Raw genomic sequence first — 15368 nt, forward strand, 5'->3', positions numbered from 1 at the left:
CCCTTACAATCATGATTGCGTGAACTGGTGATTGGAAACATTCATTTCTGACCTGCTTTTATTTTAACCAATATGCTATTTCCTTTTTTTTTTTTAATTTATTTTTATTTTTTTGGCTGCATTGGGTCTTTGTTGCTGCGTGCAGGCTTTAGTCGCGGCGAGTGGGGGCTACTCTTTGTTGCGGTGTGCGGACTTCTCATTGCAGTGGCTTCTCCTGTTGTGGAGCATGGGCTCTAGGCATGTGGGCTTCAGTAGTTGTGGTACACAAGCTCAGTAGTTGTGGCTCACAGGCTCTAGAGTGCAGGCTCAGTAGTTGTGGCGCACGGGCTTAGTTGCTCTGCGGCACATGGGATCTTCCCGGACCAGGGCTCGAACCCAAGTCCCCTATGTTGGCAGGAGGATTCTTAACCACTGCGCCACCAGGGAAGCCCCCAATATGCTATTTCTATCAGTTTCTTTTCCGCAATTTATCTGAATGCACTGTCACCCCCTGTCCCTACCTCCTCCTCCTCATGGTCCAGCTGTACAATTTCCCATGACCTAAAAGAACTTCCCTCTTTCTTCTCGGACTTTGCGCACGCACACGCGCGCGCGCGCACACACACACACACACACACACACACACACACACACACACACACACACACACACACACACACACACACACACACACACACACACACACACACACCCCTAGGATGCTTGCTTCTACTCTACTCTTCACCTGGTTAACTCCAACAGATTTCCCAGGTGAGCGCTTGAATGCAACTTTGTGTGAGGAAACTTCTCTGCCCGCCATGCGCAGACAGTTGGCTGGAGATTTCCATGGGACAAGTCTGGGACATCCTTGTACGCATGATTTTTTTTTTTTTTTTTTGGCGGTATGCGGGCCTCTCACTGCCGTGGCCTCTCTTATTGCGGAGCACAGGATCTGGACGCGCAGGCTCAGTAGTTGTGGCCCACAGGCCCAGTCGCTCCGCGGCATGTGGGATCTTCCCGGACCGGGGCAAGAACCCGTGTCCCCTGCATCGGCAGGCGGATTCTCAGCCACTGCGCCACCAGGGAAGCCCTTGTACGCATGATTTGAGGAAGCTTTTTCAAATATGGAGAACAACACTTTTTATTCTGTAGACTCTATGTAGAGTTGTACATTTTCCAGGCGCTCTCTTGACTTATCCCAACATCCATAAGCACCAAATATGAACAACGAAGAAAAGGGTTATCTTTAAACTATGAAGTGTTAATGGCTCAGAGTGCGTCACATATATTGGATTAATGTAGCCAAAGAGCTATAGGGACAGAAAAGGAGGGTGAGTCAACAGAGGGGTATATTTTGGATGCGGAATCAAAAGAAACAAAGTGGATTATTTTCTCTCTGACTCCTTCAAGGGGCTCTTAGTTTACATATGGCCTAAGAGTTGTTTGTGTTTCTTTGAAAGGAATACATTTGTGATATTTTGTGAGATAATGAATGATGTGGTGAGTACACAGGTGACATTTAAAAATGGATATTTTATATGGTTTAACAATATACAAGTTTCCTTACCTGGGGGTTTTTAAATACAGCGTATTTTTCCTCCTTCTCCAAAAACAGCACTTTATTTTCTGTGTCTCTTGTCCAGTCTGATAAGACTTCAACAACATTTTCATGGTCTTCAAAAAACCTTTCTGATAAAACAAGAAAAGGCATTCTTTCAGACCCAAGACATCAGGGTTTCCAACAGAGAAACAAGCTGGTGTTGAGTTAACACAATGCTTCATACTTCTCATCAGTTTTGAGAAATTCCTAATTCTTACATGATGTCACATTGTAACATCTCTATTATGTGTATTCTTCAGTCTCAGGTCTTCAACTTATTTTCCATTACAAGCATGGCAGATGAACCTACAATATAGTGATAATGGTCAGCCATTGCTCTTTTTTCATATTAGAATTTCTGACTATTTTAAATAGCCCCAGGTGGAGGTAACATCCTATATGGAAGGAGGACAATTAGGCAATAATTGGGTAAACAACTTCAAATGAAATTGTGAGATAAGTGATGAGTACTATAAAACATCACTCCCTAAAACTAAAAAACAATGTACGAATGTCGGAACCAACCCTAAACCTTCCTTTAGAGAGCTTTCAATTCTCTATTTGAGTCAGAGAGTTGAAGAAAACTTCAAGAGGTTATTTCTGTGCAGACCATTTCCTCCAGAAAGATGTGTACCCAAAGCTTCTAAAACATGTACTTCTGTGTTCCAACAGGCTCTCCCAGGAGACAATTGTTCTATGAGTGGTATTAAGAATGAGAAGTAACAGAGTATTTCTTTAATTGCTTTTTAGCTTTTTAAAAAATCTCAATCAACTTCTATCCGCTGTCCTTTGCTCTTCGGGGCTGAGCCTCTTCCACTAGACAAAGTGTCAGATGTTGAGTGAGCGGACGGTGATGTGAGGCCCGCCGCAGAGTTAACCCTACAGTATAAAGAAGCAAACTTTAAAGAGACATCGGCTGACAGACACCCAGGCTCTCCGACCATCTGCTCAGCTTGCTAAGCACGCGGTAAGAAGTATCCTCCTGTCACTTTCTTTCCCTTTTGGATCCGCTAGAGAAGGAGCAGCAATAATGCTTACATTCCCCAAGGTCTGGCCACCTGCTCCAATCCGAGTCTCTTTGCCACAGATAAGTGAAGAGGCAAGCACTGAACCTGACCTAAGGGCAGTGATGTAGGGGGAGTCTTGATAGCCTTGAACCAAACTCTTCTTCACCATAGACCAAAACCCATAATAAAGCAAACTCACAGGTGTTTTGGAGTACAGCCAGTTGCTGGAACTGGGACTTACCGATTTGTAGTTCTGGGTATATTTCATAAAGACACCAGTCCACACTGCAGTCACAATGGGTTTTCTCGAAAAGGTTGTCTAGAACATCTCGGGCTAATTGCCTCTCATCCACCATCAGTGACTTCATGCTGTTATCATTCATGTGCACCTTGACAATGAGCTGAGGATAAAGCCACAGGGCAGCCAGTAAATTCAAGCAACTGGAGAAGGCCACCCACGAAGGTTAAGGTTTCAAGGCTGCTATCTCTTCTGCGCATTTAAGTAAGAAGGGGTCCCACAAACGCACTCATATGCCAACCACTTGTTTAAGGTGCCAGGAATATAAACGTAGAGAAACCAGTTCACAAAAACAGAAATAAATACACAAGCAAAGTCCTTGCCCAGCTTTCAGAGACTCCGCATTCTGGTGAGGGAGAGAGAAAACCCAACACAACCCAAGAAGTGCTGCCTGCCTGCCTCCCTGACATCTTTCTGTTACTTCTTCAGGTTCATCTCAGAGCCCAGAAGCGTTGCTTAGTTGAAAGCCGTGCTGGTATCTTTATAATAAATTCTTCTGTCTTGCTTAGCTGGAGTTGGGGTCCCATTTCATGCAACCCGAGAGTTCCATGACACAGGTTAAGACCACGTTGGTTACTCTACGAATCTTTGAAGGTCGGGAGTTGCAGAGTGACACAGCGTCACCGAGGGGTCTTATTGAGAGGCAGGTGGTGTCACAGCAGAACACGTTTTGAGATTAGAGGCGGATTAAGCCAGATCAATGTAGATTGAGAAAGAGCTATTATGGAGGCATGCAGGCAAATGAGTGACCTAATGCACTTTTCATTCTATTAAAAAAAAATTTGGTGGGATAGGGAGGGTGGGAGGGAGGGTGATGCAAGAGGGAAGAGATATGGGAACATATGTATAACTGATTCACTTTGTTGTAAAGGAGAAACTAACACACTATTGTAAAACAGTTACACTCCAATAAAGATGTTTAAAAAATTTTTTTAAATAAAGAAAAAAAAATTTACTGCATTGAGTTCACAGCCAAACTGGTAGCTACCTTATTCCAAATCTGGAGGGTCTGGTGTGAGAATTTACTCATAAGGGCACAGGATTTCACTGATTTTTCCCAGACAACTTGTCAAGGTTATTAAAACTTCTGATCCCTAAGAGAGAACATGATTCTGATGTAACATAACAGAATTAATTCAACAACTAATCAGCTAGGGTTTGGACATTCTTTGATACCTGTGTATTTGTAGCATATTTTTAACTCCAGCAGTTGGTAGTTATGAGTGCTACAGGTTATAACGGTGCTATCTGTCCAGTCTTCAAAAGGAACAGTGGAAATGTGCCCATGAAGCCCACATTTATTAGACAATTATGTTTAAGGGAAGATTTTCCATAACTCCTTCTGGGAAGATCTACGTTCTTATTTTATTCTTGGCCAAGATCACTGATCCTCCCTAATTAAGTGGGAATTAGCTCTAGTTAGAGTCCATCTTTGAGTGCCACACGGGAAGGAAGGGCTGCCTTTCCCTTTCCAGACCATCCCTGCCCAAACTCCAGCCTGCAGCGCCTGCGGTTACCCCACAGGCCGCCAGCAGAGAATTCCCAGAAGCAACATCGTCAACCAGAACCCCCTGACACTCTTGCTTAAATTTCTATTCTAACTTGAAAAGAGAAGCATGAGATAGTTAGAGACAAGTTCTGCCTATCCTGTCTGTCTAAGGTTGGTCCTCATTATTCACATATGAGGCTTATCATTATTTTTAAAAAGTGTTTAGATGGAGTGAAGAGAGAGGTCATACAATTGGTAACATTTCTTCCTCCCCCAAAGTTTGGGTTAGACTCTGAGCAGCAGGGAAACTGCCCCTCTGGTCCCACTCCCACTCAACTGGATCTTGAAGACAATGTGTAGGTAACAGTGAAGAATGCAATTCCTGTGGATTTCTGGGCAGAGTTACTGAGAGCAACCACGGGTGTGGATGGTGATAAGGATCTGGATGAGGAGCAGGCAAGGACCGCAAGTCGAAGCCCACCTAATATCTGCTCTTCCCGCACTTGCACACCTAAGACTCAAGTGCAGACATCAGGGCAATAAAGGTGCATTTCCTCCTCCTGGGACCATTCAAATTAGACCATTATTCCAGGTTTGTCCGAAGAATACTTTTTTCCCTTGAAAACCTGTAGCCCAGAAACCTCTAGTTGGACAGTTGTTTTTGTTGTATGTTTATCTTTTTGTGTGTGTGTGTGTGTGGTACGCGGGCCTCTCACTGTTGTGGCCTCTCCCGTTGTGGAGCACAGGCTCCGGACACACAGGCTCAGCGGCCATGGCTCACGGGCCTAGCGGCTCCGTGGCATGTGGGATCTTCCCGGACCGGGGCCTGAACCCGCGTCCCCTGCATCAGCAGGCGGACTCCCAACCACTGCGCCACCAGGGAAGCCCTATCTTTTTGTTAAAAAAATAAATTTATTTATTTATTTTTGGCTGTGTTGGGTCTTCATTGCAGTGCGTGGGCTTCTCATTGCGGTGGCTTCTCCTGTTGCGGAGCACGGGCTCTAGGCATGCACACTTCAGTAGTTGTGGCACACGGGCTCAATAGTTGTGGCTCATGGGCTCTAGAGCACAGGCTCAGTAGTTGTGGCACACGGGCTTAGTTGCTCCGCGGCATGTGGGATCTTCCAGGACCAGGGCTCGAAGCCGTGTCTCCTGCACTGGCAGGTGGATTCTTAACCACTGCGCCACCAGGGAAGTCCCTGTATGTACGTCTTTTGATGTATTTAAAACAACAGGCCTGGGACACCCCTGGTGGTGCGGTGGTTAAGAATCCACCTGCCAATGCAGGCGACATGGGTTCGGTGGGGAACCCCTGGTCCGGGAGTTTACCACATACTGCAGAGCAACTAAGCCCATGTGCCACAACTACTGAGACTGCACTGTACAGCCCACGAGTCACAACTACTGAGCCCGTGTGCCACAACTACTGAAGCCCGTGCATCTAGAGCCCATGCTCCGCAACAGGAGAAGCCACCGCAATGAGAAGCCCATGCACCGCAAGGAAGGGTAGCCCCGGCTCACTGCAACTAGAGAAAGCCCTCACGCAGCAACGAAAATCCAATGCAGCAGAAAATAAATAAATTTATTTAAAAAAAAATTTTTTTTTAAATGAAACAACAGGCCCAACTACTACAATGTCAAAGACCCATTCATCTGACTGGAGAAATCAGGCATGGATGGTTGTGTGGAAAACAGAAATGCCTCAACTAGTGGAGTGACCGTGGCTTATTTTCTGTGGAAGGCATACCTGCTGCTCTCGGCTGAGGATTATTGCTATAAAGTAGTTACATGTCCTAAGAAACACTACCAGTTTTAGGACTTAGAAGACAATCTTCCCAATGAAAAAATTAATGATGTTTGACCACGTTTCATTCTTGCTTAGGAATTCTTGCGAAAATGAAATATAGTTTGGTGTTTTGTTTTCAAAGAGAGAAAAAAAACGAAATCACATAATTTGACAATGACGCAATTATGAAAGGGTTAGGTTTCTTTTTTTGGCAGAAATTGCAAACTAAATTTAATCCATATGTAGTTACCAATGTCCACAATTATAAAACTTAGGAAGAAAAAAAAAAAACAAGAGAAGGCTAATGACTTTTAGCGAGAAGAAATCATACTTAGTCTTCTTCACAGCTTTCTTCACATCTGCAAGCTGAAGAATAGCTATATACCAACACACGACACCCTAAGTCACAGTCAGGTGATTAGCAAGCTGAGTACTTTTCATATCAACACCATATGATATAGAGTAAAATGACTCAAGAATGAAAAAAACTTCCCCTTTCTAATCCATCATAGTAAAGATTTAATGGTTTTTATCATTTCTTCTTTTTCTTTTGCAAACTAATAAATACAAAATTATCCCAGCCCTAAATCATTTGCAATATATACATTTTTGCTTCTATGATAAAATTTACAAATGGAATTGGTCTCGTGTGTCACAGAGCTTTAAAACAAAGAAACAAAATCAATGAGTGAATCCGATTCTGTTTCCAGTTCCAACAGCTTTGCAACACAAACCGTGTACATCATTCTTCGTGATCCAAAGTGATGTCGACACCCCACAGAATACGTGAGGGCAAAGTACTTCAGATGAACTTGATTCCATCCTTTACAAAACATGTTGTAGCTTTTGTGTTAGTACATCTTAGTTACTTTATTAATGGATGAGTATGACTCAGTTATTTTTTTTTGATGTTCTGTGCCACACAGCCTTTTGTTTCTAGAAATAAGTCTGGAGTGTCCTAAGTCAGAAAAAATATACACCTTAGCTGCTTAATTTTCTTTCCTCTCCCATGGATCAGAACTGCTTCTGTTTCACATCTGCTTTGTTGACTAGAGGCAGGTGGTGCTTTTTGCTACTGTTACAATTTACCTCCACTAAATTATGGCAAAGTTCTGTCGAAACACTGCTCTCTCTCCTCCCTGTTCTCTTTATCTCCAGTTAAGCAAACTGGCCAAATATGCTAGTTGTTCTACCTTATTTTTTATATTTTTAAAAAATTTATTTATTTATTTTGTCTGCATTGGGGCTTCGTTGCTGCACTCAGGCTTTCTCTAGTTGTGGCAAGCGGGGGCCACTCTTCGCTGAGTTGCACGGGCTCTCCTTGTGGTGGCTTCTCCTGTTGCGGAGCACGGGCTCTAGGCCCACGGGCTTCAGTAGCTGCATCATGCGGGCTCAGTAGCTGTGGCGCATGGGCTTAGTTGCTCTGTGGCATGTGGGATCTTCCCAGACCAGGGATCAAACCCATGTCCCCTGCCTTGGCAGGTGGATTCTTAACCACTGTGCCACCAGGGAAGTCCCATGTTCTACCTTTTTATCTAAGAATCAACTTCTCCTTTCATTTATCCTCTGAGAGTATCTCCAACGTGGCCCCCATTTTATAAACCATCCAGTGGTTTAAAATAGTTGAAATAATTATGAATTGTATTTTTACTCATTTTCTCTTGTCTTTTTATCTCCAAAGGGAAAGTCGGCAACCGAAGACAGCCCATCTTCCCCCGCCATCCATTTGTAACTTGGTTCAGTACGTGTTTATCTATAGTGAGGTCTTGTGCTAGAGAGACGGCTATGAAACAGGTCACCCTGCTCTCATCTCTTCCCCTACAATCCACTTTCCACACAATGGCCACTGTGGTCTTTAAAAACCATATATTACCCCTTGTTCAAAACCCTCATACGGGGACTTCCCTGGCGGTCCAGTGGTTAGGACTCTGTGCTTCCACTGCAGGGGGCACGGGCTCAATCCCTGGACGGGAAGCTAAGATTCCGCATGCCGCATGGTGCGGCCAAATGCTTTCCCACTGCACTGACAATATGTTCCAAACTCTTCCTCAGACCCGTGAGACCCTGTGAGCCCACCTGCCTCTCTGCCCTCAGCTCCTCCCATTTTCCCTCTTGCTCAAGAGGTAAAGGGGATTAACAGTATGGTGACGGATGGAAGCTAAATTCTGCGTGGTGGGCACACTGTAGGAGAAATATAAGAATGTACACGTGAAACTTACACAACATTATAAACCAATGCTACCTCAATTTTTAAAAAAAAAGATTCCCCTGGGCAGTATCACTCCTTCCGGCTTTATTTTCTTCATAGCACTTCTCTCCCCCGCTAGAAGTGAACTCTACACAGGCAGGGACCTCACCTGACTGGCTCACCTCTCTGTACCCCCAGCACCTGTTCTATGAGATGAGGATTCATCGGCAAAGAAAACACAAAACTCCCTGGAGGAGCTTCCCTGGGGAAGGACAAACAAGTAGACTGCACAGTCTGCTGGATGGGGAGGAAGGAAAGCAGGGGAAGGTAAGGGATGTCAGGGGTGTGTGTGTGCATGCCACTGGGCAGGTGACCAGACCTAGTGAGGGACACAGAGAACCCACTGGAATTTGGGGAAGAGCTTTCCAGGCAGGGGGACCGCAAGGCACAAAGGTCCTGAGGCAGAGGCATGGCTGGAACGTCTCTGGAGCAGCAGTGACACCAGTAAGCTAGATGGAGGGTGAGGGAGAGGGCCGGCAACCAGGTCATGCAGGGACTTGATGTGGTGGTGAGGATTCGGGCTTTCCTGTGTGTGGCGGGGGGACATCCTCGAGCAGAGGAGGGACAAGAAAAGAGGTGGGAAGCCAATCACACGAGGGGGACTGGTCTTAGAAACATGACAGTCCATGCACAGGAACAGGAAAGACCGTGGCCACCTGCCGCAAGTGCAGGCGGCCAGGGAGGCAAATAAATGGGTTGGGAGCTTGTAGAACCTCTCTTGGGATCGCTTCTACTTCTCAGTGCAATGGGCCGAGAAAACGTGGGAGAGGAAGGAGGTATTGGAGATTTTCGGAGTGAGGACAAGGTGGGGGAGAAGGCAGCCGAGGATGTATCAGTTCAATAACCGACCACAGGATGCAATCACAAGTAGAGAATGGGGAAGAAAAATGATAAAAAGGTTCATGCATGCTTGAAATGAATGGAACCAGAATTATCTGGAAAAATTCTCACAGATGAACCTTGGAAGTCTGGATCCTGGGGTAGTCAAGGAATGTTTATTAAATATCGATCAACAGGTACTGAAATCCTTCATTCAAGGAACCATGAGAGGTGCTGCAGGAACATAAAATCTCATGCCCTGTATGAAAAGAATAATTCACCCAACTGCAAGTAAAAAGTTCTTCACGAGTCTCAGCCGAGGTATATGCTTCAGGAGTTGAAGTGAGACTGTTTATCTTTCTCTTAATTTACCTAACTAACTATTGTTAACACTTTATTATTAGGTAGATGCTTCTACTGAGGTTAAATACATGTGTCTCTGATTATAATACAATATATGTGTCTCCAGAAAAACCTATGCTCTACAGAAAAAGCACGATAAATTACAGGCTTATTGGGACAATAGGGTCGAGGCAGATCACTCAAAACCTATGCCGACTTTGAACACACAGCGCTAGCCAAAAGAACATTTGGTATTTCAGGAGAGAACGTGGACATCCAGGGCAGGCTGGGGGCTGCCTCAGGGGGTATATAAAAATGCACAAAAACAATCGTGGAAATGAGGTGATGCCACTAGAAGCTGAACTCCGACCCAGTTGACTCACCAACTCGCCCCCCAGAAGGGGGCGCCACCTGCAATTACCCAAGAGTGAGCAGAACCCAGAGGGCATCCTTAGGGGAGGGAGCCCTGGGGGTAGAGACTTGGATTACACTAACATAGGTCCCCTGTTTATCAATCACAAATGAGCCAAGCGAGGTCATGGAAAGAATAATTGATCTTTGTCCTTAAATTTAAAAAACTACAACTCATTGGAAAGCACCACTTGAAATTAAAATTTTTTTTAGCCTTAAGCATAATAAAAAGTCATAAATTTGACTGTCCCATGCAAAAGTGATTCATAATTTACCTTCTTGACCTTGGCCTCCTTCAGTTTTTCTAATGCTAGCTTAATTTTGTCAGCCTTGGCTTGGGCTTCTTCTTCTTCCTGTAAAATGACAAGACATTCAACACAGTCCATTAATAACACCAGGGAGTAAGTACCCCTGCCATCATTTGTGTCTTAGTCACTTTATGTTGACAAAAGGCTGTGTTATACAGGGCACCAAATTTCACATGATCGATTTTCAAAATTTAAGTAACTGTAACAGAAATCTTCAACCCGGAGATACAGAAGACAGTCACCCTTTATATCTTAGGACCAGTAACTTAAAAGGTGACATGATGACTCAGAGTTTCACATATTTTTTCTGCAAAAATCTCTGTTTGGCTCAAAATTGGGTCTAACCTGAGGAATCTATAGGTGAATCTCAAGGGATTTGAGCACTTCCTGAAATTATATACATTCTTTTGGATTAGTATGCATTTTCTTGGGATTCTTAGTTTTTATTAGATTCCTAAAGGGTCCTTATCGTCCCCAATCAAACTTAAACTTATAATTCAGCAAAAAAAAAAAAACCCAAAAACCACAACAAACTACTGACAAACACATGAGCAGGCAGAAAAGAGAGTGAAATATTTTATGAGCCCAAAGCAGACATATATCTTCTTATACCAGTAGTTCTTATATTGTTTTTGAGCCACAAACCCCTTTAGGAATATGTTTAAAGCAATGAAGCCCATAAAGCTTCACATATGCATTTGACTTTGCATACAGCTGGGAATCACAGACTCCTTGACTTCTTCATGAACCCCATATTAAGAGCTTCTGCTCTTTAGAATGGCTGTCATCAAAGACAAGAGATAAAAAGTGTTGGCGAGGAAGTGAAGAAATGGAAACCTTTGTGCACTGTTGGTGGGAATGTAAAATCGGTGCAGCTGCTACGGAAAACAGTATGGCAGTTCCTCAAAAACTTACAAATAGAACTACCATATGATCCAGCAATTCCACTCCTGGGTATCTACCCAAAGGAAATGAAATCACTATCTCGAAGAGATCTACACTCCCATGTCCATGGCAGCACTATTCACAGCAGCCAAGACATGGAAGCAACCTCAGTATCTGTTGATGATGAATGGATAAAGAAGATGTGGTGTAGATATACAATGGAATATTATTTATCCACGAGAAAAGGAAATCATGCTGTTTGTGACAACATGGATGAAACCTGAGGGCTTTACACTAAATGAGATATAAGTCATACGGAGAAGGACAAATAGTGTATGATCTCACTTATATGTGAGAATCTAAAAAGCTGAACTCATAGAAACAGAGAGTTGAATGGTGGTTGCCAGAGGCTGGGGACAGAGGAAATAGGGCGATGCTGGCCAAAGGGTACAAACCACCAGTTATGACATGAATAAGCTCTGGGGATCTAAAGTACAGCGTGGTGACTACAGTTAATAGTACTGTATTATAAACTTGTTTAGAGGGTAGATCTTGTATGTTCTCACCATACGCACAACAAAAAGGTAATTATATGAGGTGATGAAGGTGTTAACTAACCTCGCTATGGTAATCATTTCTCAATATATGGGTATCATCACGTTGTATGCCTTAAATCTGTACAATATTATATGTCAATTATATCTCAATAAAATTGGGGGAGAAAGAACCTCCGTTCTATATGGATTACCAATTTTCAAATAATTTTTATACAATAATCACACAATAGAGCAATGAGTAGGATTTAATATTTGATTTATATTTCATATTTGTTCATTCAAAAGGCATTGTAGGGACTTTCAGGGTTACTAGGGTCGTATTTATGAATACTGATCGTCACTCAGTACAACGAATGCAGAAGCCACAGGAAATAGAGCTAGGTTCTTACTGTAAAATATTTTTAAAGTGGCTTACTCTAAGAAAAATCCTTAAAGTGCTCTTCTTGCATGGATGAGAGATATAAGTTAACGTCCCATGTAATGACAATATGAACTTCCCAGAAATCTATTAATATCAAGCACTCATCACCTACCCGCCCCATAACGCCCCTCCCAACTATGACCTTACACATGATACATAGATATCTTTGCCCTACTGAATATGGCTGCCAAATTCAGCAAAATCCCATTTAGTTCAATTCTGAAATATGTAAGGAATGCCTTCTCTTCTTTATGTACTGGACTAGGACCAGGGACACAGAAATGTATAAATCACTTCCACAGTTCATACCAAGTTAATAAAACGTGACCCTGAAAGGTTGAGTATTATCCGGGAAAGCTGCATACAAATATAGATTTTAGCCAAACTATAGCAATTCCTGAATATGGCCCTAATATGTTCTTTATACACACCAATGTGTCCTTTTACGGAGACTCTGGCTTTGCAATGAACACAACTGGGATCCTTGTTTTTTAGAGTCTCAGAGCTCTGGGCGTACAAACTTGAATGTAACCGCCACTCTGAAGAAGGTCAGAGATCTTGGGGGGCAGAGGTCAAGAGTCCTGACCCCACGGACTTACCTGAGAGAGAGGTTCAGGAGCGGGTGGTGGCAAAGGAAGGTCTAACATGGGATCAGCTGGTGGAGGAGGTAAGTCATCCTCATATTGGCTAATACTCGGTGCCGCAACATTTGCTGCGTAACCAAGAGAGGCTGCACCACTGAAACTTGGCACATCCAGAGATGCTGAATGAGGTCGGCTCTGAGAGGACTCCTTCTGGGCCTCGATTGTCTTCTGCTCAGCTTCTCTTATGTCTGCTACCAGATCCGCCATGAGAGCATCTAAATCTTGGTCTTCCAGGGCATTTAAGGACTCTGATAGGGAAAATCACGTTAATGGTCAAGACAACAATTTGCACCTAGAAAAACTTAACGAAGGTCATTTTAAAGAGTACATCTGAGTACTGGTTGCAAGGGGCTGGGGTGGTGGAAATAGGAAGAGGTTGGTAAAAGGGTATGAACTTTCAGTTATAAGGCGAATAAGGTCTGAGGATCTAAGTATAACATGATGACGACAGTTTTTAACACTGTATGGTATAATTGAAATTTGCTGAAAGAGTAGAACTTAAATGTTCTCACTAAAAAAAAAAAAGAAGTAAATAGGTGAGGTGATGGATGTGTTCACTAACTTGACGGGGGGAATCCTTTCATGATGTATATGCACACCAAATCATCACACTGTACACTTTCGATATCTTACAATTTTGACAATTAAACCTCAATTGGGACTTCCCTGGTGGTGCAGTGGTTAAGAATCCACCTGCCAATGCAGGGGACACGGGTTTGATCCCTGGTCTGGGAAGATCCCACGTGCCACAGAGCAACTAAGCCCATGCGCCACAACTACTGAAGCCCGCGCACCTAGAGCCCGTGCTCTGCAACATGAGAAGCTGCCGCAATGAGAAGCCCACGCACTGCAACGAAGAGTAGCCCCTGCTCACCACAACTAAAGAAAGCCCGTGCACAGCAATGAAGACCCAACACAGCCAAAAAAATTAACTTAAAAAAACCTCAATAAAGCTACAAAAATCCCTTCCCTCCAAAAAAAAAAAAGGAAAGAAAGAAGAGAAAAGAAAAAAAAATGGGGGAAATGTCTTCCCTACATTGGGACCTCACAGGTCAGCTATAAAGTCAACTCCAAGCACCTGATTAGGTGCCTAAGTAGAGAATTCTTGTACATTCTGGAGCAAGATCTTAAGAGTTTTAGAAAGTAGGGGAGGCCAGAGGCTGGAAAATTCCCCCCAGGTCTTTGGAGGGCAGACAGAGCACCACTGATAAATATACTTAGAAGAAAGTCGGTCTCCACCAACTGGGATTTATTTAATATGCCTTGAGACTTGGGGTGAGGGCAGAGTTTCTGTGGGCACACCATCCAACTATAGGAACTCTCACATCACAAAAAGAGCAATTAATGATAAATATTCAATAGCAGGAAATAAAGCACCAAGGGGGTTAAGGAATGAAAAAAAAAATTTTTTTTAATTGGGATTAAGTGGTAAAGACTTCATAAGACAGTGAGCTGGGAGTTAACTCTTAAAGGAAAGGGCATACCCGAATTTTCAGAGTGAGGGTGAGGGAGGACGATTTTCACTGGAATTCCTTCCATGTGAGAGATTACTGTGGAGGTAAGACCTGGGATCCCGAAAGCTGATTAGACCACCACGTGGCATACAGGGAGCCACGGCCGTGAGTCGTGTCGCTGCGGCACTTTGTCCATCAGGCTGTCACTGGACGGGGAGTGTGATGAACAAAGTCCGGGCAAGGTGGAAGTGATCGTGGGGAGGAGAATTCTCGCGGCTGCGTGCAGCGGGAACTGGAGCGAGGAGACGCGGGCAGGGGAAATGAAGCCCTCTCGGAAACAAATGAGCAGAAAGCATGGGGAAATCATCTACTGCCAAACATCACCAGCATAAGCACCATGGAGCATCTTACATTAATGCCAAGAGCTCTATGTACAGCACTTGGACTGAAGTTTGGATCTCTTAACTGGGTAAAGAGCATTTTCCTTCTAAGCCACCGCGGTTTTTCATATAACTTTTCATAAAAGTAAGTGAAATTTTAAAAATCTCAGAGAAAAGGTGTGTAGAACTAATGAAGCATATTCCTAATTTTCTAGTGTCGTCAATTACATTGTGACTGTAGAAACACAGCAAATGATTTTAATCCTTTATAAAAAATTTAGGGACAAGATTCCCACAGTAACACATATAGTAACAATTTCCAAAGCAAATTATAAGCCTCAACATATTGGTATGGGATTGAGTGATAAAGAAGTAGGGATTCTGTTCAGAAGTTTATCATTAACTCTCCAAATAACTTTGGGTGAAATATTTTTTGACTCATTTTAAGCAATGTTTTAAGGGAAGACAGTAAAAAAAAAAAAATCTATTCCTATTGTAATTCCCAACAAATTTAATTTTCGGTATATATCAGTACTTTTTTATGGTCTTGTCTCCTTAATGACACGAGTTTCTTGTTACTGTCTTTTAACATGATTATGTGTATATATTGCTGGGTTTCTTGGTTTCTGACATTTTCAGTAATTTTTTGATACTAGGTAGTAAGTGCTTCGAAAGCATTAGTTGAGCTTACTACAACTAAATTACTGATTACATTTTAATTTTAATTGAACTGATTATTC

General features: G+C 43.2%; 1 protein-coding gene across 5 annotated transcripts in view; it reads right to left on the minus strand.

Moving 5' to 3' along the window:
* APBB1IP (amyloid beta precursor protein binding family B member 1 interacting protein) overlaps positions 1-15368 on the minus strand; it is a 98747-nt gene that overhangs the window by 38439 nt on the left and 44940 nt on the right. For all 5 annotated transcript variants that reach the window (XM_067030305.1, XM_067030306.1, XM_067030307.1 and 2 more), the window contains 4 exons: positions 12750-13042; positions 10255-10332; positions 2828-2987; positions 1547-1668 (listed from right to left, as the gene is read on the minus strand). In XM_067030305.1, the coding sequence (XP_066886406.1) occupies positions 1547-1668; positions 2828-2987; positions 10255-10332; positions 12750-13042 (653 nt within the window). The remainder of the gene's footprint in view (positions 1-1546; positions 1669-2827; positions 2988-10254; positions 10333-12749; positions 13043-15368) is intronic.

This window comes from Kogia breviceps, chromosome 3, assembly GCF_026419965.1.
Source record: "Kogia breviceps isolate mKogBre1 chromosome 3, mKogBre1 haplotype 1, whole genome shotgun sequence".
Lineage (NCBI taxonomy): Eukaryota > Metazoa > Chordata > Mammalia > Artiodactyla > Physeteridae > Kogia > Kogia breviceps.